General features: G+C 42.0%; 1 protein-coding gene across 3 annotated transcripts; it reads right to left on the bottom strand.

Moving 5' to 3' along the window:
- Positions 1–1,649: 1,649 nt before the first annotated feature.
- On the bottom strand, positions 1,650–26,542 carry TAF1A (TATA-box binding protein associated factor, RNA polymerase I subunit A). 3 transcript variants are annotated; one of them, XM_077282228.1, is made up of 11 exons: positions 26,429–26,542; positions 24,096–24,170; positions 23,406–23,572; positions 22,408–22,521; positions 14,551–14,749; positions 14,268–14,398; positions 12,252–12,410; positions 11,689–11,755; positions 10,564–10,687; positions 4,342–4,496; positions 1,650–2,546 (listed from the first exon to the last, which is right to left on the bottom strand). In XM_077282228.1, exons 1-11 carry the CDS (start codon positions 26,430–26,432, stop codon positions 2,395–2,397), a joined length of 1,347 nt encoding a protein of 448 aa, XP_077138343.1. In that variant the 5' UTR covers positions 26,433–26,542; the 3' UTR covers positions 1,650–2,394. The 3 variants fall into 3 exon arrangements, with proteins under 3 accessions (XP_077138343.1, XP_077138342.1, XP_077138341.1); XM_077282227.1 differs by lacking the exon at positions 26,429–26,542 and adding an exon at positions 26,069–26,232 and having other exon boundaries at positions 2,258–2,546; XM_077282226.1 differs by lacking the exon at positions 26,429–26,542 and adding an exon at positions 25,477–25,583 and having other exon boundaries at positions 2,258–2,546.
- Positions 26,543–26,754: the final 212 nt, after the last annotated feature.

The raw sequence follows: 26,754 nt of genomic DNA, 5'->3' as shown, positions 1-26,754 counted from the left end.
TGAGTTTTTATAGCGTTTCTATCGCGAAAAAACCTGAACGTGTGCACATACCCTAAAAGTATATGTTGCCTTTAATTGCAATCCTGTCTGTGATAAGACTTCTGAAAAGTCTTCTGTTCAGACGGGGACGTCCCTCATGACAGGAGGTAGTTCTAGTCATCCTCTGGGGACAGAAATCACAAGAGGTTAACTTCCCCCTTCCACATCACACAAGTGTTTTTTCCTGTCCCTAGCAGGACAGAGCACAGATACTGTATAACCAGTGGTAGGAGCAGGATTACACAGGGCAGTTAACTAGATTACAGACTAAACATACAGTGACTAGTGTTGAGCATTCCGATACCGCAAGTATCGGCCGATATTTGCGGTATCGGAATTCCGATACCGAGTTCCGATATTTTTGTGATATCGGAAATCGGAAGTTACCAGTGTATGGTTCCCAGGGTCTGGAGGAGAGGAGACTCTCCTTCAGGCCCTGGGATCCATATTCATGTAAAACATAAAGAATAAAAATAAAAAATATGGATATACTCACCCGTCCGGCGGCCCCTGGACCCTACCGATGTAACCGGCAGCCTCCGTTCCTAAGAATGCAGTGAGTTTAGGACCTGCGATGACGTTGCGGCTTGTGATTGGTCGCGTGAGCGGTCACATGAGCGGTCATGCGACCAATCACAAGCCGCGACGTCATCGAAGGTCCTTCACTCCTCATTCTTAGGAACGGAGGCTGCCGGTTACATCGGTAAGGTCCAGGGGCCGCCGGAGGGGTGAGTATATCCATATTTTTTATTTTAATTCTTTATTTTTTACATGAATATGGATCCCAGGGCCTGAAGGAGAGTTTCCTCTCCTTCAGACCCTGGGAACCATCCAGGATACCTTCCGTTACTTGTGTCCCATTGACTTGTATTGGTATCGGTATCGGCGATATCCGATACTTTTCGGATATCGGCCGATACAATCCGATACCGATACTTTCAAGTATCGGAAGGTATCGCTCAACACTAACAGTGACTTGTTTTTCTCAGACACTTTGTTCCTGACTTGTTTGGAGATCTCCTTGGTCTTCATGGTGTTTGGTTAGTGAGGCCTCTTGTTATTGGTGTCGCAGTCTGTGCAGCCTCTCAGAAAAGGTTAAGTGTATATACTGACAGACATGTGACACTTTATAGCAAAAGGGAGTGAATACATATGCACATACAAATTTTTAGTTATTTGATCCGTTAAGTTGAATTCATGCATGTATTTTTCTCACTTTACCAACTTAGACTATTTAGTGCTGATTCATCACATACAAATCAGATTACAAAAATATCTAAACAGGCAACAATAGGTAAAAAAACAAAGAGGTGAATACTTTTCCAAGACGCTATGTCTAGTCTAGTGGAAGAAGGGGGCTTTTGATCTCTCGTGTGTTTCCTGTCAATAGACGATGTGTAGAGGACTACCTCCAGTTGTGCTCTCATGAGGGACATCCTGGGGAAAAGTAGTTTTAAAGATTTTTCATATCACTATATAAATTAAAAAAAAAAAAATTTGCAGTCTTGTAATTTTCACACTAACCACTAGGCGCCATATACTACATTTATACTTCCGTGTCTGAACAGAAGACTTTTCAGCAGTCTTATCACAGACAGGATTGCAATTAAAGGTAACATATACTTTTAATATGCAGTAGATAACACAGGATCCACATTCACAATAGATGATGTCACAGCTCACCTCCTCCTCCTGTATAATGACTGATAACACCTCTATATACAGTAGATAACACAGGATCCACCATACACAATAGGTGATGTCACAGCTCACCTCCTCCTCCTGTACAATGACTGATAACACCTCTATATACAGTAGATAACACAGGATCCACCATTCACAATAGGTGATGTCACAGCTCACCTCCTCCTGTACAATGACCGATTAAACATTACATTTTAAAAACACAGCCCCATTGGCGAGTCATACAGCTTTCCACAGATCCTGAATGGCAGTTTTGACATTTTATTTTAATAATAGCACGGCCAAAGCTGTTGGATCATTTCTAGCAGGACATGTCAGGTGTGGTTGATCCTGGGAAGCGAGGGATGGCAGACCAACCTGTTATTTTGGGTGTGAGGTGGAGGGGACAAATTGCAGCTGAACCATATTTTGATAGGTACGGTGTAAACAATTGTAGCAAATACAGCAAAGGTCACAATTTACAGCCAGCAAACACAGACCTTGGAGAGGAAATGAAAACATTTTTTTTTTAGAAAGTTGCATAACTTTTTATTATCTAACAATCATTGACCGGTTAAATATTAAAGTGCTAAAGTGTCGGTGTGGACATGTAACAACCCATCGGCGGACCCATCGGCCGACAGAGGATACCACCAGGGATCCTGTAAATTCTCATCCCATAGCCACCTCCATTACATCATCTGCACCGGATGGTAACCGCAGGTTTTCACAGTTATTCTTCCGAATAAACTTCTTCATACGATTTAAGGCCGTCTTCCGTTCTTTCCTGCCACATTTATAGATCCAGGTGAAATAGCTGCAGGCTAGAAGGGAGAGAAGAGGAATCATTCCAGATCATCCAAACAGGATTCTGCACAAAAGACGATCACACGAATTTAGCAACTTTCACTTTCGGAGTACAAAAGTGGCAAAAACCCATCCGCACGCCCTGATTGCATAGGAAATATTAAGATGATGCAGTCAGTAATAGTCAGCGGCATATAAGAGGTTACACAAATGTGAATGGAGCGAGCGGTCAGAGGGAGATGGTGGCGGTATAATACGGCCATCACCTGCCCGGTCCGCAGAGGATCAGAGGTCGCCGCGTAGGTCGTACCCTACTGCAGGCGTACATGTCAGGGTGCAGAAGGGGTTAAACAGGTTGTCCTACAAATACATCACTGGATGTATGATAAAGACGACCTGTCACTTACTAAAAAAAAAAAAATTCCCTGCCGCACTTTTCTGTTTTCCCAATGTACAGTATATGGAGAAAGTATGTGCCCCCCTCCAGGAGCTTTTCTGACCTCCCAGACTTCATCCATGGACATCAATATGGAGTCGCCCCTCCGCAGATAGAACGGCCCCCGCTGTGCTGGGAAGGATTTCTACCAGATTTTGGAGGAGTCTGTGGGAATTTTTGCCCCTTCATGCAGAAGATCATTTGTGAGGTCGGACCCCGATGTTGGGGGAGGGGGGCCGGGATCATAATTTCTATTGGGGTCCGGGCTCTGTGCGGCTCATGTTCCCCCCATGTCTGTATGGAGCTTGTGTGCTGGGCGCAGTCATGGGGGGCAGAAAAGGGCGAACCCCAAACTGTCCCTACAAAGCTGAAGATACAAGTGTCTGCAATGTCTTGTGCTGAAGAGAAGATTTCCCATCACTGGAGATGAAGGTCCAAGGCCGCCCTGATAACATCCCACAGTATTATCCTCCTCCACCATCTGTACAGGGGGCACAATGCAGTCAGGAGGTAACGTCATCCTGGAATCACCAAACCCAGACTCCTCCAAGTGTGAGCCATCTCTGCACAGAACACGTCTCCTCCAGAGTCCAGTGGTGGCGGCTTTACACCACTCCATCCGACGCTCGGCATTGTGCTTGGTGATGTACGGCTGCACGCAGCTGCTCGGCCATGAAGCTCCCAGGGTGGGGGCGCAGTGTCTGTGCTGATACAATAGAGGTTTGGACTCTACAGTTAGGGAGTCAGCAGAGCGTTGGTGACTTTTCTGCCGTCTGCTCCTCAGCACTCAGCCCCCTGCTGTGTAACGTTACGGGGTCTGCACTTTGTGGCTGAGTTGCTGCGCTTCCTTCCATTTCTCAATAATATCACTCACAGATGATGGGGGAAGAAATGTCATGGACGGACTTGTTACCCCGGTGGCTCCAATTACAGGACCGCACTGGTATAGGGGAGCTCTGCAGCACTGGCCGCTCTGTCATGCGATAGTAAAGCCAGACGTATGAGGAGGTGGAGTTTATAAACTGGGGGGGGGGGGGGGGGGGGGGGAAGCAAGAGGGCCGCCTGTTATACAGCGGGGAAGGTCACCGGGCGTTACATGACGGGGGGTTAAGAGCAAGGGGGCTGGATGTTATATACCGGGGTTGGGAGGGGTGCGATGGTGCTGGATGTTGTACACAGGGGGGAATGAAGGGGTCTGATGTTACACACTGAAGTGTGGGGGTGGCAAGATGCAACACAAAAGGCGTCAAATGGTTTTTGGGTAGGAGAATGTTATACAGCGCCACGCAGGGGGTGGTGGAGTGGGCTGAATAAGAAACCAGAATTCATTGATTGAGACGTGTGTCCCAATACTGGATATATCAGGGGGGACTTACTCGGCCCCTGTAACATTCCAGCGACTGACGCCTTCTTCATGGCGAGCTTTTCACAGTCCCGCCAGTCGTTCTTGGCCTGATACGTGGTGAAGTGGTACGATGGCCACCAGCTCCTCCTGGACTGCCATTCCTCTAATATCCAAGCGCTGCGGTCACTGGGAAGGAGACAGACATCGAGCACGTGAGCAGTCAGCTAGTAAAGAATCCACATTTACATCCTGCACAACACATAAAAGCCGCTTTCATGTTCGCAGCACGTGGTTTAAATCACCACAATTACATGACCTAATGCGATAAATACATGAAAACAAGTCGCCTAAACGCAGAGATGTGCAGATCTGACCACCAAAACCTCGGCTCCATTCCTTCCCCTCATACAGTCCGGGACCCCAACGACACGAATGTACAAGCTACACCAGACCCAATACTCTCCTGAAATACTCTGCGCTTCCACTTCTCTTTTACCGCTATTCCATACGGTGATCCAACAAACCGAGTCTGGCCAGTACACAGACGGATCACCTATTCCAATAATCAGAGGCTTAACCTTATTTTCTCTTTCCAAACACACTGGGACATCCTGCGATTATCTTATCAAATGCTCTTAATATAAAAAGAAAAAAAAAATCCAATCCCTTGGAGTGGTCAGGTCACTTTATCCTTCAAGGTCAACCCAGTCCTCTGCTGCTGCTGACACCAGTTCTGAGATACGTCTCACTATGTGGCATTGTCCTTTCATCCACTTCCTCAGTGACATACAGACTTTCTCTCATCACCAATCCTGAATGGACAGGTCACTGTCTTCAGCAGAATGAACCCACTAGTCTTCCGCTGCAGTCGCTGAAGACATGTGTCTAACTGTAGGGTATCTTCATTCACTTCAATCACATACTGCCATGTCACCATTACCATACACGAGCAGGCAAGTTATTGTATCCCACAAAATCAAACCGCTCATCTTCTGCTGCAGTCATAAAAAAAATAAATAGTAGTCAGATCACTGCCTCCTACAAGATTAACATATTCTTCTACTACTGTCACTGGGAAATGTTTGGCTACAAAGGTATTTTCTATTGAACCACTTGAAGAGGCATCTTTAATCTCATACATAAGTAGATCGGATACTGTCTGCAGCAATCTCAAACCACTCCTCTTCTGCTGCAGTCATAACAAACGAGAGATGTCTGGCTATAAAGTATTTTCTGTTGAATCACTTCATGGTACTGCCACCATCTCATACAGGTGTGCTCTCGATAACAAAACATTAACAGAAAGGTCACATCCTTCCACAAAATCAAACCAATCCTCTTCTGCTGCAGTCATTAGACCACAGATACTCATGACCAAGTTATTTTCGCCTCATCCACTTCAAGCGACAACTTCCATCACATACAGTCATGTTCCAATTAACATAAATGAGTAGACAGGTTACTGTCTCCAGCAAGCTCAAACCACTCCTCTTCTGCTGCTGCCACCCGTCCTCATAGATGTCTGACTATAAAGGTATTTTCTTCTTATCCACTTCATGACACTTGTCACACACAGCCTTGTTCTCACTCACATGAAAAGTTAGGTCACTGTCCCAACCAAAGATCAACTCCCTCATCTTCTGCTGCAGTCATCACACCCGAGATAATAGTATTAATACCTTATACACAGACTTATTATTATTATTATTATTAATAATAATATTATGAGGTATTCTGTCCTCATCCACTTTAATAGACTGGTCTGCAGTCACATACAGCCATGTTTCAATAAACATGTACTAGCAGACAGGTCATTGACTCCTGCAAAAATCAAGCCACTCCTCATCTGCTGCACTCATCACACGAAATATGTCTAACTAAAGGGTATTTTCTTTTCAGTCACATACAGGTGTGTTTTTATAGCATACATTAACAGACAGGTCACTGCCCCCCGACAAAATCAAAACCAATCTGCTGAATCACTAGATCAGAGATTCTCTGGACGACAAGTTATTTTCCTCTCATTCCCTTCAAGACACTACTCCAGTCACATACAGCCTTGTTCCAATTAACATACGTGAGCAGACAGGTTACTGTCTCCTGTAAGATCAAAACACTCTTCTGCTGCTGCTGTCCTCACACTTTTTTTGGGCTGTAAGTTTTTTTCCTCCTCACCCATTTTATTACATTTCCCCAGTCACATACAAACCCTGCATTAACAGTTCTCTAATTAGACAAGTCACTTCCCCCCCCCCCCCCCACAAGATCAAACTACTCTTCTGCTGTAGTTTTCATACCTGAGAATAACTAACTAACTAATACATGTATTCTAATTTACATGTGTGAATGGACAGGTCACTTTCTCCTACAAGTTCAACATAGTCTTCTCCTGAAATGCCGCCGAGAAACTTTCTGTATATATATTTATTACAAACGCACAGCACATGTCTTTCGATTCCTGCTTACGGTTCTTGTTTTAATTATTTTTATAGACCAATTAAACCCTTTATACAGGGGGCTGTAAAAGGAGAACTGCTGTGAAGTTCACAACAAAGGATGTCAGAGCCAGGCCATGTGTGTCCCGAACCGCCTCTCCCCCCCAATCCTCGTTTCATACCGCCCCAATTATTGACAATTTGGGGCCAAATGAAAAAGGAAAAGGAAATTACTATGGAGAGAAAATCCACTCAAGCAGATTAAAAAAACAAAAACAGCTCTAGAACGATTTTATCGCCTCTTCTAAATGCAGAAACAACCCAGATTTCAAGGTCAGACTAGGGAACTGCATAAAAAAAAGTATATGCCAAAAAGAATAGGTCTATAGACCACAATAGAGTATAATCCATATATATTTTATTTGAAAAACAAATACAAACACAAATAACAAGATAAAAGAGAACCACAGGAAGCCAATATGTGGGACACCACAGGCCCAACACACCAGGAGAATAATGATGTACAGAGATATATAGGAGTCACATCAGTGCTATAAGGCATGTGTATAAGCAGGCTCAAAGATATACGCAACTGCTTAATGCTGAAGAAGCACTTCACTTGAATCCCATAACTAATGGCTAAGGTGCACAGTGCATAAAGTGCAATGTTACAAGAATTATATATAGGCAGGCTAGACTAAACGTCTGTGCAACAGCTTAGTAATAAGGCACTTCACATAGCAAATAAATAAGGTGCACGGTGCACAGCCGTTCACGTCATGTTTTCTAAATTTTACACTTACCGCACTTTATTTAATATGATGTCACTGCATATTTTGCTCTGTAATTTTATCCCCACGTTCTACACCACACACATGTAGTTATTTTTGGGTAATATATGGTAACTTATTGCCCCTTGAATACCCTAAGTACTGTATATTATTCACTGCGTAGGGTTGCACTGTGTAGTTGTCTTTAACTCTCACCACTTCAATGCAGCATTTGCTCCTTAGTTTCCTCGGTCCTGTTTCTTCCTCCTGTCCGATGTGCGCATGCGCCTCATCCGCAGCGCCGGGTCATCTTGTGGGCGGCCCCCGGCGCGCTACACTTGGGTGCCGTCTCCATGACGGCACCTTGTGTTTGCGTTCCATGGCCGGTCACGTGTTGGCCCCTTCGGTGTCTGTGGATGCGGCGCATGCGCCGACGCTATCGGACATGACGTGAACGGCTGTAAGCCGTATATCCAGTGGCAGATGCACCGCATCTTTTACTAATGAGTGATGTTTCATTTTTTTGATTGGTCGGCACCTATTTAAATAGCTGGATCCCCCTCCCCAATGCACGCCTCCTGAAGAAGTCTCGACGAAACGTGCGTTGGGGCGGCGGGGACCCACCGGCTGTCTACACCCAGGTATACTATGTAAGTACAGAACGCTTGTATCCACATAAGCTATATTGCCCAAGCTTATGGCTTCATTTGGCCTTCTATGCACCGTGCACCTTATTTATTTGCTATGTGAAGTGCCTTATTACTAAGCTGTTGCACAGACGTTTAGTCTAGCCTGCCTATATATAATTCTTGTAACATTGCACTTTATGCACTGTGCACCTTAGCCATTAGTTATGGGATTCAAGTGAAGTGCTTCTTCAGCATTAAGCAGTTGCGTATATCTTTGAGCCTGCTTATACACATGCCTTATAGCACTGATGTGACTCCTATATATCTCTGTACATCATTATTCTCCTGGTGTGTTGGGCCTGTGGTGTCCCACATATTGGCTTCCTGTGGTTCTCTTTTATCTTGTTATTTGTGTTTGTATTTGTTTTTCAAATAAAATATATATGGATTATACTCTATTGTGGTCTATAGACCTATTCTTTTTGGCATATATCAGTTTGAGTTCTATGTCCCTCTTTCCATGTTCTGGACATTTATATACATTAAATAAAAAAAAGTATATAGCAGACAAACAGTACGTGGCCTGTGCTATATACTATGTGGCTGCTATACACATACATACATATTGTAGAATACCCAATGCGTTAATACAGGCCACGCAATATATAACAGTGGCCACGCAGTATATAACACAGCCCACGCAGTATATAACACAGCCCACGCAGTATATAACACAGCCCACGCAGTATATAACACAGCCCACGCAGTATATAACACAGCCCACGCAGTATATAACACAGCCCACGCAGTATATAGCAGCCACGCAGTATATAGCAGCCACGCAGTATATAACACAGCCCACGCAGTACAAAACACAGCCCACATAGTATCTAACACTGGCCACGCAGTATATAACACAACCCACGTAGTATACAGCAGTGTGGGCACCATATCTCTGTTAAAAAAAAATAATTAAAATAAAAAATAGTTATATACTCACCCGCCGGGATCCAGTGAAGTTCTGGCGTGGCTTCCGCCATCTTCTGTTCCCAGGATGCATTGCGAAATTACCCAGATGACTTGGCAGTCTCGCGAAACCGCTAAGTCTTCTGGGTAATTTCACAATGCATCTCTGGGAACGGAAGCTGGCGGCAGCCGCGCGCGCCTCGACGGAAGGTGAGAATAGCAGTTTTTTTGTTTTTTTATTATTTTTAACATTACATCTTTTTACTATTGATGCTGCCTATGCAAAAAGTTGGGGACACACAGGGTTAATAACAGCGATAACGGAGTTACCCGCGGCATAACGCGGTCCATTACCGCCGGCATTAACCCTGTGTGAGCGGTGACTGGAGGGGAGTATGGAGCGGGCGCCGGGCACTGACTGCAGGGGAGTAGGGAGGGACTAATCAGACTGTGCCCGTTGCTGATTGGTCGCGGCAGCCATGACAGGCAGCCAGCGAGACCAATCAGCGACGCAGGATAGAAATATATCTCATCTATCTGAGAAACTGCGCTACCGTCTGCAGCAGCGCTCTTCAGCTGGAACGCACGCCGTTGTGGACGTGTGTTCCAAACTGAATGCCTGCACGCATCTGTCTGGGGCCTAAGGGGTGGGGGGGTGAGAACGCTCCACAGTCCATAGCAGCACGCCTGCTCACCCACAGCAGCGCATTCCGCGTGTCCGGTGCTTGCTGACCTCATCAGCGGGCGGACGCAATCATCTCACCGAATCTGGCAGCGTACTGTTGTAAAATATTGCACTGTTGTTTACGGTTATATTACTGTTGTTATATTTAAACCCATGCTATGCCATGGTGAAATGTTATTTATTTGGAATTAGTAACAAATATTTCTCAACATATAATTAAATATTGTTTTTGAGATTAATCACTATGTTTAAATTATGTTTGATTTGTAGCCATGAGAATACATAACGCATAGCAGGTATTTACATTCCGAATCATAACGGTTGCAAAATTACAGTTATGAAGTAGAAACCAAAATTATTTTTTGGTTTGGGGGTCACCGCAACATAAGGAGCTGTATTGCGGGGTCACGGCATTAGAAAGGCTGAGAACCACTGTTGTAGGCACAATGTTTGGAACTCTGCGAAGCAAATAAAGATTAAGAAGATACAGTGTGCACCAACCTAGGGTAAATCTGCTTTTACCCATATAAAAAAAAAACAAAAAAAAAAACACGACACGCATTGTGTATCCAAGCAATTTGTTATTAACGAGAGATATGAGAGTTTTCTGGCTGGATCCACACTGGGAATTACCTGTTACACTTGGCTCCTAATTCTGAGCTATTACAACCACATTTCTATGCAGCAAGTGACTTACCAGGACTCTGCGCGTCTCGGCTCAGATCCCCTGCGCTCTAAAGAGACATCGGTCCGACACACGTCACTTACCCACAAAAAGTCTTTCTCAGTTTCTTCGCAAAATAACTCCAGGCTTTCACATCTTTCTTCCATCCCGAAAAATCCAAGAGATCGAACAGAACGTGAAGAGAAAACTTCTGATTATTTTCAGAATCTGTCAATGGATCAAAAAAAGAAAGACAACTTCAGATTCTGAACGATATCAGTGAATTCATTACTACTTATTTTGGGTTTGTTTGTTTTTTTAACTAGAATTTTAAATCATTATTTAGTCCCTCTCTGACTATTGTACATGTGCGGAGTACAGAGTGTCCCATCAACGCGGGCAGAGCTGCGGAGATCACTGATTGGCTGCAGCGCTGTCGACGCGATGCAAGGGCTGCAGACAATAACAGGCACCGGCAGAGGGGGAGTGAAACTAACTGCAGGGGGACAGGAGAGCTCCAAAAAGAGAAAGTCCCTTTAAAAAAAGTAATAAATTATAGTATAGTATATATGGGATGTGTCCCGTGTGGTGACCCTTTTCTTCGTTGCTTACAGATGATATTTCGGGACACTTTGCCAATATCCCGGTTACATTGGATACGAGTCTCCGCCGCCGTCCTGTCCTGGTGAGACAGATATCGGATGTCGGCCGCGCTGTGACAAGGGGACGTCGGCATTTTTAGGAAGAACTGATCTTTTGCAGCTGCTGGAGACGACCGCACAATCCCTGCTTAGTTGCAGTCTGCCACCATGTGGCAAATTATAGAACTGCAGCCTAGACACAGAGCTAATAAGGTTTGTTGTTTTTCATTATTTTCTGAATTATTGATTCCATTTTAACTAGGTTGGACACATCTGAGCTAGTGATGGACGTAAACCTTAGGTAAGGAATAACTGATTCCTATAGGTGATAGTAGTGAGCGTGCTCTGCGGCAAGTATAAGGGGCACGCTCTCTAATAACTTTTATTACACAATATGCATAAATATATATATTTTATTATCTCTCCTTGTGATCCCACCATCGCTGATAAATCAGGTCACGCCCTGAGTGTACACAGCACAGGCAGCAAGAAGGAAAGTGCACCAAAAAAGAACAAAAAGAAAAACCTTGCCAATGTGAACATGACAGAGCTGCGCTGCTCGGCAGACTAATAATAATGGCAACTTACCAGAATTGCCAAGGAGTTTGCTAAATTTCAGCATGAGCTTATGGGATGGAGTCTTGGCGTTTAAAACCTGAAAATTAAAAAAAAAAATAAAAAAAAAATTCTAAAATATTTTCTTACACGAGTTATCCCGGGATACCATTATTAATGGTTATACAATAATAAAGATTTTTAAATTTAATAATTTTTGTATCCTTTTCCCCCCAAAACGCTTTAGTAGTACAATGTAAAAGGGTCTAGACAGAATCAGTCACCTTCCCCTTCTGGCAGCTGACAACCAAGTCCCTTCTCCTGCTGGGAGTCTTCTTAGCTAAACTGCCGAAACATCTGTATTGACTGCTTTGCACTGGGGATTGCTCTGCAGAGACATGGATGGCTGTACGTCTGTCCCTTAGTAGGTGGGCGTGCACATTGCAATGCATTGTGGACACCAGGTGGCGCAATACTGCAAGTAAATGCCACATCTCCAGGTGGATCCTACACAAGACCTTCCAAAAGCCAATTCTGTATTGTACAGCGCCGCGATATATGTAGGCGATACATAAAGCACAGTAAACAATCCTCACCCTCAGGACTTCTATCAGCTTCTCCTCTGAAGCCGCGTGCCTCTCCATGAACTCATACAGGTACACCAGGGCATTTGGATTGGCCGGATTCTTAGGGTCATTGGCGTATTCTGTCAACACTTTTTCCGCCTCCTGATTCTTTCCGGAAGACTCGAGGAGCTGAAAAAAAAAAAAATTTGTAAAAAAATAAAAAAGTTTTAACGTAAAGTGTAATTATTGGATCAGGAAAAAAAAAAAGTCACAACTTTATTAGAATTTTCCTTTGGTGTTCACTGTCCGGTAAGAATGACCTGGAATTACAATATTTCTGATCTGCATGATTATGGCGATGCCAAACTAAAAAAAAAATATATATATATATATATATATATATATATATATAATTTTGGAATGTTTTATATTTTTAAAAATTGGTTAATGTTGGCTTTATTTTAGAGACTTGTAACTTTTTATTGTTTAGTCAACGGAGCTGAAATCTGGACTAAAAAATAAATAAAGTTTACAAACATTGAGTTTATTTTTCCCTAGTTAAGTATGTATTAAAAAGAAAAACAACACCACAAAGCTGGTATTAATACTTCTGCAAAAGTTCAATGAACATATTACATTAGTCAATCTGTGGGATAAACAATCATTAAAAAGAAAAAGGGAAAAAAAAAAAAAGAAAAGAAAATTGTGGGTTTTCAGGTCTCTGCTCCTCTCTCCTCACAAAAAAAATGCAATAAAAAGTGATTAAAAAGGTCGTATTTACACCAAAAAGGCAAGGAAAATTAAGATGTGAAAGTCATGTTTACCGTACAATGAACACTATGAATAAAAAAATTGTTTTTTTAACCATTTCATCTCACTTGGAATTTTTTCCCCCCTTTCGTCTGGTAAATTATATGGTAAAATTAATGGGGTCATTCAAGAAACATAGGTCGACAAAAAAATAAAATAAAAGCTCTCAACGGCGATGTGGATGGAAAAAAAGTAAAAATGAAAAATAATAACAGTTTAAAAAAATAAAATAAAAATAATAATAATGATGGAAAACAGGGTTTGTGAGCGCTGCCGGATCCAGAAGAAACAGGGTGACCAAGCGACAATGTGTTTCAGAGTAGCTCTAACTCCATCAAAAAATTATAACAGTCTACAGGTCATGTGCCTGTCTGGCTCAGCGTTTCGCCTCCTGGCTTCTTCCTGGCTCAAGCGTTTCGCCTCCTGGCTTCTATAAACTTCTCTTAGGCTAGGTTCCCATTGCGTTAATGGGTGAGCGCTAACGGACAGCGTTGCACGGCGAAATTAACGCCGTGCACCGCGTCCATTAGCGCTCCCATTGCCAGCAATGTTTAAGCGCATTGCTAGCGCGTGTCATTTTCGGCACGCGCTAGCGATGTGCCGTTCTTTTGTAGCGCGCCTCGGACGCTGCTTGCAGCGTCCGCGAGGTCCGTTCCCCGCTCTCGCAGATCGGGGATCTGCGCTAGCAGGGACGTTTAACGCGACCCCGAAAAAGACATTGCGTTAGCGCAATCCGCTAGCGCTTAGCACTAAACGGATTGCCCTAACGCAATCTGAACCTAGCCTTAGGCATGATTGTGAAATACCACCATCGTGTGATTTTTATGTTTTCACACTGGAAAAATCCACTTGGGTCCCTGTTTGTGCACACCTATCCATAAATGAGCTTTTTTTTTACCCCGACCATCTTTTTGGTGTTTGCAGCAGGAAACATTACTCAGATAAGTTGGCCTTTCTGTGGCAGTACTCGGCTTTTTTTTTTACTCTGTATTTCCTATTTGAATAGAGAAGCAAGCCCACGTACACCCACATTTTTTCCAAAGGGTCGTGGGCTGGAAAGACCCCTAAAACTCTTTAGCTGAGTGGCGGGAACAGAAAAGGAAAACCATCCTGTGCACTGACCAACACATGTACAAAAAAAATAAACAAAAAAAAAAAGAAAAAAAAAAAATCAAGAAGAACTTCACAAGTTAAATTTTTAACAAGTGACACCTAAACATCACAATTATTGCTTACATCCACGTAGTTGAGAACAAAGGGATCCCAGACTCCAGGAAACTTGAGGATCTCCTGAAATGAGGTGGTGGCTTGTCTGTAGTAACTGTCCATGGCGTGAGAAGAGGCAGACTGGGCTGCATGGTCCGGATCTGGCAGAAAATACATAAAGATCGTACCAGAGGTCAAACAATATAACTATACATAGCGGAAAAGTATAAATAAGAGTATAAATCTGAGAAATAAGAAAAAACTGTACATAAAACAAGAAACATCCACAGGAGTCGCCATTCCCACACATTACCGTTCTGAGACATTGCGGATCTTTTTTCCACCCAGGAGCGGTAGTTCAGGACGGCTCTGTAAGCGTCGGTCAGCTTCTGTAGGCGCTTCTCTTCGGAGGAATGAAGTCCGCTCCTCCAGCTCTGAGCCACTGACAGCACCCTGTGTGCTTCATCTACCTGACCGTTACACAGGCAGTGATACACCTGCTCCAGAGAGATCTGCAACCAACAGGCAGTTACCAACTATGACAGCAGTATGACGGTTATATTCCTGTACATAGGGGGCAGTATTATAGTAGTTATATTCTTGTACATAGGAGCAGTATTATAGTAGTGATATTCTTGTACATAGGGAGCAGTATTATAGTAGTTATATTATTGTACATAGGGGCAGTATTATAGTAGTTATATTCTTGTACATAGGAGTAGTATTATAGTAGTTATATTCTTGTACATAGGGAGCAGTATTATAGTAGTTATATTCTTGTACATAGGGGCAGTATTATAGTAGTTATATTCTTGTACATAGGAGTAGTATTATAGTAGTTATATTCTTGTACATAGGGAGCAGTATTATAGTAGTTATATTCTTGTACATAGGGAGCAGTATTATAGTAGTTATATTCTTGTACATAGGAGCAGTATTATAGTAGTTATATTCTTGTACATAGGAGTAGTATTATAGTAGTTATATTCTTGTACATAGGGAGCAGTATTATAGTAGTTATATTATTGTACATAGGGGCAGTATTATAGTAGTTATATTCTTGTACATAGGAGTAGTATTATAGTAGTTATATTCTTGTACATAGGGAGCAGTATTATAGTAGTTATATTCTTGTACATAGGGGCAGTATTATAGTAGTTATATTCTTGTACATAGGAGTAGTATTATAGTAGTTATATTCTTGTACATAGGGAGCAGTATTATAGTAGTTATATTCTTGTACATAGGGAGCAGTATTATAGTAGTTATATTCTTGTACATAGGAGCAGTATTATAGTAGTTATATTCTTGTACATAGGAGTAGTATTATAGTAGTTATATTCTTGTACATAGGGAGCAGTATTATAGTAGTTATATTCTTGTACATAGGGAGCAGTATTATAGTAGTTATATTCTTGTACATAGGAGTAGTATTATAGTAGTTATATTCTTGTACATAGGGAGCAGTATTATAGTAGTTATATTCTTGTACATAGGGGCGGTATTATAGTAGTTATATACTTGTACATAGGAGCGGTATTATAGTAGTTATATTCTTGCACATAGGGAGCAGTATTATAGTAGTTATATTCTTGTACATAGGGGCAGTATTATAGTAGTTATATTCTTGTACATAGGGGGCAGTATTATAGTAGTTATATTCTTGTACATAGGGGCGGTATTATAGTAGTTATATTCTTGTACATAGGAGCGGTATTATAGTAGTTATATTCTTGTACATAGGGGCAGTATTATAGTAGTTATATTCCTGTACATAGGGGCAGTATTATAGTAGTGATATTCTTGTACATAGGGGCGGTATTATAGTAGTTATATTCTTGTACATAGGAGCAGTATTATAGTAGTTATATTCTTGTACATAGGAGCAGTATTATAGTAGTTATATTCTTGTACATAGGGGCAGTATTATAGTAGTTATATTCTTGTACATAGGAGAAGTATTATAGTAGTTATATTCTTGTACATAGGGGCAGTATTATAGTAGTTATATTCCTGTACATAGGGGCAGTATTATAGTAGTTATATCCTTGTACATAGGGGCAGTATTATAGTAGTTATATTCTTGTACATAGGGGCAGTATTATAGCAGTTATATTCTTGTACAGAGGAGCAGTATTATAGTAGTTATATTCTTGTACATAGGGGCAGTATTATAGTAGTTATATTCTTGTACATAGGGGCAGTATTATAGTAGTTATATTCTTGTACATAGGGGTCAGTATTATAGTAGTTATATTCTTGTACATAGGGGCAGTATTATAGTAGTTATATTCTTGTACATAGGGGTCAGTATTATAGTAGTTATATTGTTGTACATAGGGGCAGTATTATAGTAGTTATATTCTTGTACATAGGGGCAGTATTATAGTAGTTATATTCTTGTACATAGGGGTCAGTATTATAGTAGTTATATTCTTGTACATAGGGGCAGTATTATAGTAGTTATATTCTTGTACATAGGGGTCAGTATTATAGTAGTTATATTCTTGTACATAGGGGCAGTATTATAGTAGTTATATTCTTGTACATAGGGGTCAGTATTATAGTAGTTATATTCTTGTACATAGGGGCAGTATTATAGTAGTTATATTCTTGTACATAGGGGCAGTATTATAGTAGTTATATTCTTGTACATAGGGGTCAGTATTATAGTAGTTATATTGTTGTACATAGGGGCAGTATTATAGTAGTTATATTCTTGTACATAGGGGCAGTATTATAGTAGTTATATTCTTGTACATAGGGGTCAGTATTATAGTAGTTATATTCTTGTACATAGGGGTCAGTATTATAGTAGTTATATTCTTGTACATAGGGGCAGTATTATAGTAGTTATATTCTTGTACATAGGGGTCAGTATTATAGTAGTTATATTCTTGTACATAGGGGCAGTATTATAGTAGTTATATTCTTGTACATAGGGGCAGTATTATAGTAGTTATATTCTTGTACATGGATCAGTATGTATAGTAGTTATATTCTTGTACATAGGAGCAGTATTATAGTAGTTATATTCCTGTACATAGGGGCAGTATTATAGTAGTTATATTCTTGTACATAGGAGCATTATTATAGTAGTTATATTCTTGTACATAGGGGACAGTATTATACTAGACTGATCAACTAAAAATATGTATTTAGAAATGAGCTTTGCAGTTTTAGGCATTTTATGTAGACAATGAATCCAAAAAACTAAAAATCTTTTTATGAAATAAGGAATAGTAACTAGGAAATAACACAAAACATTAAAATGCTGTTGACCAAATGACAAACCCCTTTGCCCAATAGATCAGCAAAGAGGAAGGTAAATCAAAACAGAATATACAGGTGCTTCTCACAAAATTACATCATCAAAAAGTGAATTTATTTCAGTTCTTCAATACAAAAAGTGAAACTCATTATATAGAGTCATCACACACAGAGTGATCTATTTCACGTGTTTAATTTCTGTTAATGTTGATGATTGCGGCTTACAAACCATGAAAACCCAAAAGTCATTATCTCAGTAAATTAGAATACTTTATAATACCAGCATGAAAAATGATTTTAAAATCTGAAATGTTGGCTTACTGAAATGTATGTTCAGTAACTGCACTCAATACTTGGTCCTTTTGCATCAATTACTGCATCAATGCTGCGTGGCATGGAGGCGATCAGCCTGTGGCACTGCTGAGATGTTATGGAAGCCCAGGTTGCTTTGATAGCAGTCTTCAGCTCGTCTGCATTGTTGGGTCTGGTGTCTCTCATCTTCCTCTTGACAATACTCCATAGATTCTCTATGGGGTTCAGGTCAGGTGAGTTCGCTGCCGATCAAGCAAAGTGATACTGTTGTTTGTAGACCAGGTATTGGTGCTTTTGGCAGTGTGGACAGGGGCCAAGTCCTGCTGGAGAATGACATTTCCATCTCCATAAACCTTGTCGGCAGAGGGAAGCATGAAGTGCTCTAAAATTACCTGGCAGACGGCTGCGCTGACTTTGGTCTTGATAGAACACAGTGGATCTACACCAGCAGATGACATGGCTCCCCAAACCATCACTGATTGTGGAGACTTCACACTAGACCCCCAGCAGCTTGGATTGTGGCCTCTCCACTCTTCCTCCAGATTCTGGGATCTTGATTTCCAAATGAAATGCAAAATTTACTGTCATCTGAAAACAACACCTTGGACCACTGAGCAACAGTCCAGTTCTTTTTCTCCTTGGCCCAGGTAAGACGCTTCTGGCGTTGTCTATTGGTCATGAGTGGCTGACACAAGGAATGTGACACTTGCAGCCCATGTCCTGGATACATCTGTGTGTGGCGGCTCTTGCAGCAATGACTCCAGCAGCAGTCCGCTCCTTGTGAATCTCCATCACATTACTGAACGGCCTTTTCTTAACAATCCTTTCCAGGCTGCGGTTATCCCGGTTGCTTGTGCACCTTTCTCTACCACACTTTTTCCTTCCACTCAACTTTCCATTAATCTGCTTGGATACAGCACTCTGAACAGCTGGATTCTTTAGCAATGACCTTTTGTGGCTTCCCCTCCTTGTGGAGTGTGTCAATGACGCCTTCTGGACATGTCAGGTCAGCAGTCTTCTCCATGATTGTGGAGCCACTGAAACAGACTAAGGGACCATTATAAACACTTAGGAGCCTTTGCAGGTGTTTTTTGTTAATTATTCTAATTAAACTGAGATAATGACTTTTGGGTTTTCATTGGCTGTAAACCATAATCATCAATATTAACAGAAAAACACGTGAAATAGATCACTGTGTGTAATGACTATAGAATAAATGAGCTTCACTTTTAAAAAAAATAAAAAATGTGTTTATTAATTTCAGAATAAATCATACAATACACCCATTTGCATTCGCGTCCATCATTTTCAGGTATAACATGAAGTACAGATAATTGCAGTGCATCACCACATCAAGAATATTACAAGAGTAACAAATGGTGCATGTCAATTACTAATGCCTTATAAAACTCCTATTATATAACATTTACTAATAGTACGCCGCCAAAAAGAAAATTCCACATAAATTTCACCTTTTAAGCAATGCCCCCAAAACCATAAACCCGGCTTCTTGCATAAATATTATGTTATTGTAGACTATAGAGTATGATAAGAGGAGTTCCATCTGCCCCAGATTCTCAAATTTGCCTGGACACCCTCTATTCTGGTATAGTGAGCCCACCTCAAAGCCGCGACATGTCAGCTGTTTTGTACAGCTGACATGTGCGCGCAATGAGCGCGAGCGGAATCGCGATCCGCCCGCGCCCATTAACTAGTTAAATGCCGCCGTCAAGCGCTGATAGCGGCATTTAACTAGCGCTCCCGGCCGGAAGTGCTCTCACCGCTGGCCCCGTCACATGATCGGGGGTCAGCGGTGCATTGCCATAACAACCAGAGGTCTCCTTGAGACCTCTATGGTTGTTGATGGCCGATTGCTTTGAGCCCCACCCAGTGGTCGGCGTTCAAAGTACACCTGCATTTCTGCTACATAGAGGTGATCTGTACTTCACCTCTATGTAGCAGAGGCGATCGTGTAGTGCATGCTTCTAGCCTCCTATGGAGGCTATTGAAGCATGGCAAAATTAAAAAAAAAAAAGTATTTAAAAATCTAAAAATATATATAAAAGTTCAAATCACCCCCTTTCGCCCCAATCAAAATAAAATAATAAAAAAAAAAAAAAAAAAATCAAACATACACATATTTGGTATTGCCGCGTTCAGAATCGCCCGATCTATCAATAAAAACAAAGGATTAACCTGACCGCTAAATGGCGTAGCGAGAGAAAAAAAAAAATCAAAACGCCAAAATTACGTTTTTTTGGTCACCGCGACATTGCATTAAAATGCAATAACGGGGCGATCAAAAGAACGTATCTACACCAAAATGGTATCATTTGGCACGCAAAAAATAAGCCCTCACCCGACCCCAGATCATGAAAAATGGAGACGCTACAGGTATCGGAAAATCGCGCAATTTTTTTTTTTTTTTTTAGCAAACTTTGGAATTTTTTTTCACCACTTAGATAAAAAAATAACCTAGACCTATTAGGTGTCTATGAACTCGTAATGACCTGGAGAATCATAATGGCAGCTCAGTTTTAGCATTTGGTGAACCTAGCAAAAAAGCCAAACAAAAAACAAGTGTGAGATTGCACTTTTTTTGCAATTTCATCACACTTGGAATTTTTTTCCCGTTTTCTGTTACACGACATGGTAAAACCAATGGTATCGTTCAAAAGTACAACTCGTCCTGCAAAAAACAAGCCCTCACATGGCCATATTGACGGAAAAATAAAAAAGTTATGGCTCTGGGAAGGAGGGGAGCAAAAAACAAAACGAAAAAAGCTCCGTGGGTGATGGGGTTAAAAAGACGAGTCGGAGTCAGCTAGGACTGGTATATGATATACAACTGGGTCATCCTATTATTAATTGATGGGGAGACTAAATGAGTTTCACTTTATGGACTGAAGAACTGAAATAAATTAACTTTTTGATGATATTCTAATATTGTGAGAAGCTCCTGTAAATTCACCAGCAAGATTTTTCTAAATAGCGAAGAAAAAAAAAAAGTGGATGAGGAAGAAAGAAGCCTGATTAAAAAAAAAAATCCACACAGACCACATGAAATGAGGCTGAGCCTGGGCAGCGCCAGCAGAGTCACAAAGCGAAGGGTGTGTGCTCATTACACAGCCAGAAAATACAGGATCTCAGGAACACGTATCCTGGACAAACAATATAATCTGTGAGAACATAAAAATCATTCATTATCGTCCATTATCGGCCCAACCTCCTCCTGCAGCGCCCACAGCAAAACAAACAGAATTACACAGAGATAGGGGCGAGAAAGGGAACGGACTGAGGTCAATACTGTGTGTGTCCAGTAGGAGGCAGCACAGGTCCGGCCATCTACCTGTGTATGTTAGATGTCTGATGGGTCAAACTATGTGTACACTAAGACCCCACCAGCAGAATAGTGAGTGCAGCTCTGGGGTATAATACAGGATGTAACTCAGGATCAGTAATGTATGTACACAGTGACTGCACCAGCAGAATAGTGAGTGCAGCTCTGGGGTATAATACAGGATGTAACTCAGGATCAGTAATGTATGTACACAGTGACTGCTCCAGCAGAATAGTGAGTGCAGCTCTGGGGTATAATACAGGATGTAACTCAGGATCAGTAATGTATGTACACAGTGACTGCACCAGCAGAATAGTGAGTGCAGCTCTGGAGTATAATACAGGATGTAACTCAGGATCAGTAATGTATGTACACAGTGACTGCACCAGCAGAATAGTGAGTGCAGCTCTGGGGTATAATACAGGATGTAACTCAGGATCAGTAATGTATGTACACAGTGACTGCACCAGCAGAATAGTGAGTGCAGCTCTGGGGTATAATACAGGATGTAACTCAGGATCAGTAATGTATGTACACAGTGACTGCACCAGCAGAATAGTGAGTGCAGCTCTGGGGTATAATACAGGTTGTAACTCAGGATCGGTAATGTAATGTACGTACACAGTGACTGCACCAGCAGAATAGTGAGTGCAGCTCTGGGGTATAATACAGGATGTAACTCAGGATCAGTAATGTAATGTATGTACACAGTGACTGCACCAGCAGAATAGTGAGTGCAGCTCTGGGGTATAATACAGGATGTAACTCAGGATCAGTAATGTAATGTATGTACACAGTGACTGCACCAGCAGAATAGTGAGTGCAGCTCTGGGGTATAATACAGGATGTAACTCAGGATCAGTAATGTAATGTATGTACACAGTGACTGCACCAGCAGAATAGTGAGTGCAGCTCTGGAGTATATAGGAGGTAGCTCAGTATCAGTGATGTAATGCATGCATGTATTGTGACATCGGCTCAGTGCTATTAGGCATCTGACTATAACTATGTGACGATTCGGCAGTGAACGTCACATGAACGCAGCCCCAAACAACGAACGTGACAACAGTCTGCCGTTTAGTGGATGCTGGAATGTGAATCATGGCGGCCTCATGGGACATTGATCATTTGTGGTTGAGGTTGAAGTCGCCATGTAGCCCGGCCTTACCTGGACATGCAGACACAATCCTGGCACTATCCCCAGTGGTACAGAGCAGAGATTTTATACCCAGAACACACCGAACTCACCCGCAGATAGTTTTTATGCCCGATGTTCTTCATGGCTTCATGGAATATGTTGATGTCGGCATTTGTGCTTTTAGGATGATTTAATAGGATCTCACTTCCAATCCTCCAAATGATCTATAAAACAAAAAAACAAAAAATAAATAAATAAATATACAGCTCTGGCACAAAAATAAGAGACCACTGCAAAATGTTCAGTTTGTCTGATTTTTCTCTTTATAGGTATATTTTTGAGTAAAATGTAAATTATTCGCTTATTCTATAAACTATTGACAACATGTCTCCGAAGTTCCAAGCAATAAATTTTGTATTTATTTTCTGAAAATGAGAAATGGTCAAAATAAAAAAAAAAACAAAAAAAAACACAACAACAACAGTGCTTTCAGACCTCAAATAATGCAAAAAAGACAAGTTCATAATCATTTAGAAACAACAATACTAATGTTTTATTTAACTCAAGAAGAGTTCAGAAATTAATATTTTGTGGAATAACCATGATTGTTAATCACAGCTTTCATGCGTCTTGGCAGCTTTCCACCAGTCTTTCACACTGCATTTGGGTGACCTTATGCCACTCCTGGTACAATAATATAAGCAGTTCTTCTTTGTTTGATGGCTTGTGACTATCCATCATCCTCCTGATTACATTCCAGAGGTTTTCAATGGGGTTCAGGTCTGGAGATTGGGCAGCCATGACAGGGCTTTGATGCGGTGGTCCTTCATCCACACCTTGATTGACCTAGGTGTGTGGCATGGGGCATCGTCCTGCTGGAGAGACCAGTCCTCAGAGTTGGGGAACATTGCATGAGCAGAAGGAATCAACTGTTTTTGTAGGATAACCTTGTATGCGGCTTGATTCATACGTCCTTCACAAAGAACAACCTGCCCAATTCCAGCCTTGCTGAAGCATCTTACTGATAGAGAACTTTACCGTCAGCCTCTCCCGGCCCAAACTAGCTGATAACAGAGAGCAACAGTAAGCATACAATAAGAATAGTCACCTCTGGGGTCACGGTCTGTCCATGCTTGCCTCGATCCATAAGTATCTGGAGATAGCTGGTGAAGAGCCCAGCCGCTTTCTCCCATTCGTTCTTACACATGGCTTTCCATATGAGCTGCTGACACAGATCCCTTGACACGTGGTAGCTCTTCCGTGGTCTTGCACGTGCTTAAGTACCCAGGGGGAAAAGATAAAGCCATGAACATGCCTGTTATAAACTAGACAAGACCCAGTAATGGCTGAAGCTTATTCCACCGCTGCCCCACACACATCACTAGTGTATATGGAGACCAGAGAGTTTTCTTTATGAACTGTTACTGGCCTGGCGGACTCAAGAATTATAAGTATATACCCTCAACATAACACCTGCTATGAAAATCATATAATATATATATCTCTATCTAGATAGATATAGACACAAACACACACGGTATATCTTGTATCGATAACTTGGCCTACCGGCAGCCACCACCAGAGGGAGCTCACCTCATGCTGATTTATTATTATTGAGCTCTATGTGTACACAGTAGTCGGTGAGCTCCATCTAGTGGTGACTGTGGGCAACTTACAGCTTACTCTATAACTATTGATAGTGGAGAGGATTTGGAGCTCAATAATCAGTGTTATTGGGATTGGAGCTTAGAAGTATCAAGATTTCCAAAGAAAAGTTTTGCTTTGTTTTTTTACTTACATATAGATTTCTGCGTGCATGGAAGAGCGATCCCATATTCTTCTTCTTCTTCTTCAATTGCCATTTCGGTTTCTCCTAGTGAAAAACAAAATCTTTTATTTCTTGCTGCCTCAATGCATAGAAAATAAAGCTGGAAAAAAAAGCAAGTGCTCACAAAGTCCTGAAGAAATAGCTCCTACAATTTTGTGTATACAGCTCCTATGCAGAGCAATGGGTACAAAGCTAAGCCCTGTATAAGAGGCGATATCCTCTTCTACTGTCTGGTTTATCACAAAAAAAAAAAAAAAAAAAAAAAAAAAAAAAGGAACGGCGTTTTAGGGGCCAGAGAAGAGCTGCACATTGCTCTCTATGATTGAGCGGCACATAGCGCTGCGCTGTGTCCCCTCCACTGCTGTACCTGGCACAGTGACATCTACAGGAGGACAGTGGTACTGCAGTAAGGAGGGCCCAGTGTTCCTTTGTCCTGCTCATCAATGAGGGTCTCATCCGTAGGATCAAATAATGGTGGTCCACCAATATTGATGGCATGGATACAATATACCAAATACAATTGCTGGGGTATTCCTGCTGAGGTTATGACCAAGTCTCAGAATACAGTGTTTGTAGGGCTAGAGAGATGTTATTGGTCTAACTTATGAAACCCCCAACAAAAACTTTAGAAAGGAAATATTGCATGACTGATATAGGGTGGGCTACACAGGTCCAGTTACCAAAGATTGATCTATACACCTGCTACATTGCAGCATAATGCATGGGAATGGGGGACGCATAGCAACCCTAACGATACAGTGACAAGGGGATTGCAAAAAGTCACAACCATTTGGACATTTGTGGGACTTGCTCATCTCAGTACTCTGCAGCCCGCAGTGTGAGCCCATTCACTTTGTGTGAGCCTCAGGCTTGGTGCTGTAGAACGACCGGCCACACAGACCCCCTTTATTTGGCAGCACGGTGGTAGCAGAGACCGCCGCTGATCAGAGAAGATTAATAATGAGACTGTGGCTTCATATACAGCGATGAGGTTGTTGAGACGCATGAAGGGTCTATGCATCGCCGCCCGGATACGGATCTCTGAATCTGGCCTAAGCCAGAACCACAAAAGTCAAACCTCCCCCCTCCTCCGCACCGTCAACCCGTCTTAGCAAGATATAATCATCTTAAAAAATAAAAACCATTTCAGCTTTAAACAGTAAAGGATTTCTGCAATGATAATGTCATTAGGATTGGTGGGGTCAAACATCCTGCGGCCCTACAGTCAGCTTTTTGCAGTTCCTGCAGCGGCCGGGCGCACAGAGCTGTGCGGGTGCACAGAGCTGTGCGGGTGCACAGAGCTGTGCGGGTGCACAGAGCTGTACAGCAGCACACCCCCGATCACACTCACCTACAGACTGTAAGCCCCTTGCATATTGCAGTGGTCCCATCGAGAGGCTAAGGCTGTGTGCACACGTTGCTGATTTTTCGTGTTTTTTTTTCACTATAAAAATGCTATAAAACTGCAAAAAAACAGCATACATTATGTATCCCATCATTTAGAATGAATTCCGCAATTTCTGTGCACATGATGAGCTTTGTTCCGCGACAAAAACTGAATCGCGGTGAACAACCGCTCCTAAAAATAAGTAATTAATATTAAAGTTACAGAAACACAAGTTTGCATGAGGCCTGAGGGTACTTCAAATAGAACAGGGGGAAAAAAAGCATTTCTTGTGCAAGAGAAAAATAAAACAAATGAAAAAAAAAAAAAACATTAATAATAACAGTAATATATATATATATCTGCTCCAAGAAGTTTGTATCTATCAGAAGCGTTGCAAAAATAAGAAAATGGAAGAGACGGCCCTTCCAGCAGCGCCAGAGAACGTATGGCGGCTCCCGGGACGCTGAACCGGAAATCTTGGCGCAGATTGCGACTCGGAGGAAAACAAAAAAAGCGTTTAAAACCTTAATAACTTTGGTACGTTGCATCTACTAACCTCTCATGACTCATTTGGCTCCTCACTGACAGATGGAGACATAGAATACTCAGATATACGTATATACCCTGCATTAATAACATACACATCACTAAATACAGGCCAGAAGGCCCCTGCACCCACCACACACTCCATGTCCCTCCCCAGCAGCCTCCATGTCCCTCCCCAGCAGCCGCCATGTCCCTCCCCAGCAGCCGCCATGTCCCTCCCCAGCAGCCGCCATGTCCCTCCCCAGCAGCCTCCATGTCCCTCCCCAGCAGCCTCCATGTCCCTCCCCAGCAGCCGCCATGTCCCTCCCCAGCAGCCGCCATGTCCGCGCAGTTATTGCAGCAGAGCCTTACTACAGCGCACACTACTCACCCATGGTGGTCAGCTGCTGGGAACCGTCTGAACCACGCTACTTCCGGTTTACACTGCCATCTTATGGTTGGCACTAGCAGGAAACAGGAAGTTGTGACCTCTGTGTGTACTGTCAGCGCGCTGGAGTGACGTACTTCCGGTCTATTGAATAATACGGCAGAATAGCATGCTGGGAGTTGAAGTTTTTTTTGCTTCCGCTCAAGTGTTTACACTCTCATAAATGCTCTTAATAGAGTAAAATAAAGTATAAAATCAATATATATATATTTCACTGACCAATGAGAGTGATGCTTACATTTACTATCTAATATTAGCACAATAAAAGC

This window comes from Ranitomeya variabilis, chromosome 2 (genome assembly GCF_051348905.1).
Source record: "Ranitomeya variabilis isolate aRanVar5 chromosome 2, aRanVar5.hap1, whole genome shotgun sequence".
NCBI lineage: Eukaryota > Metazoa > Chordata > Amphibia > Anura > Dendrobatidae > Ranitomeya > Ranitomeya variabilis.
Note: the sequence above shows the minus strand (reverse complement) of the source record. Positions and strands in the feature narration are given on the sequence as shown.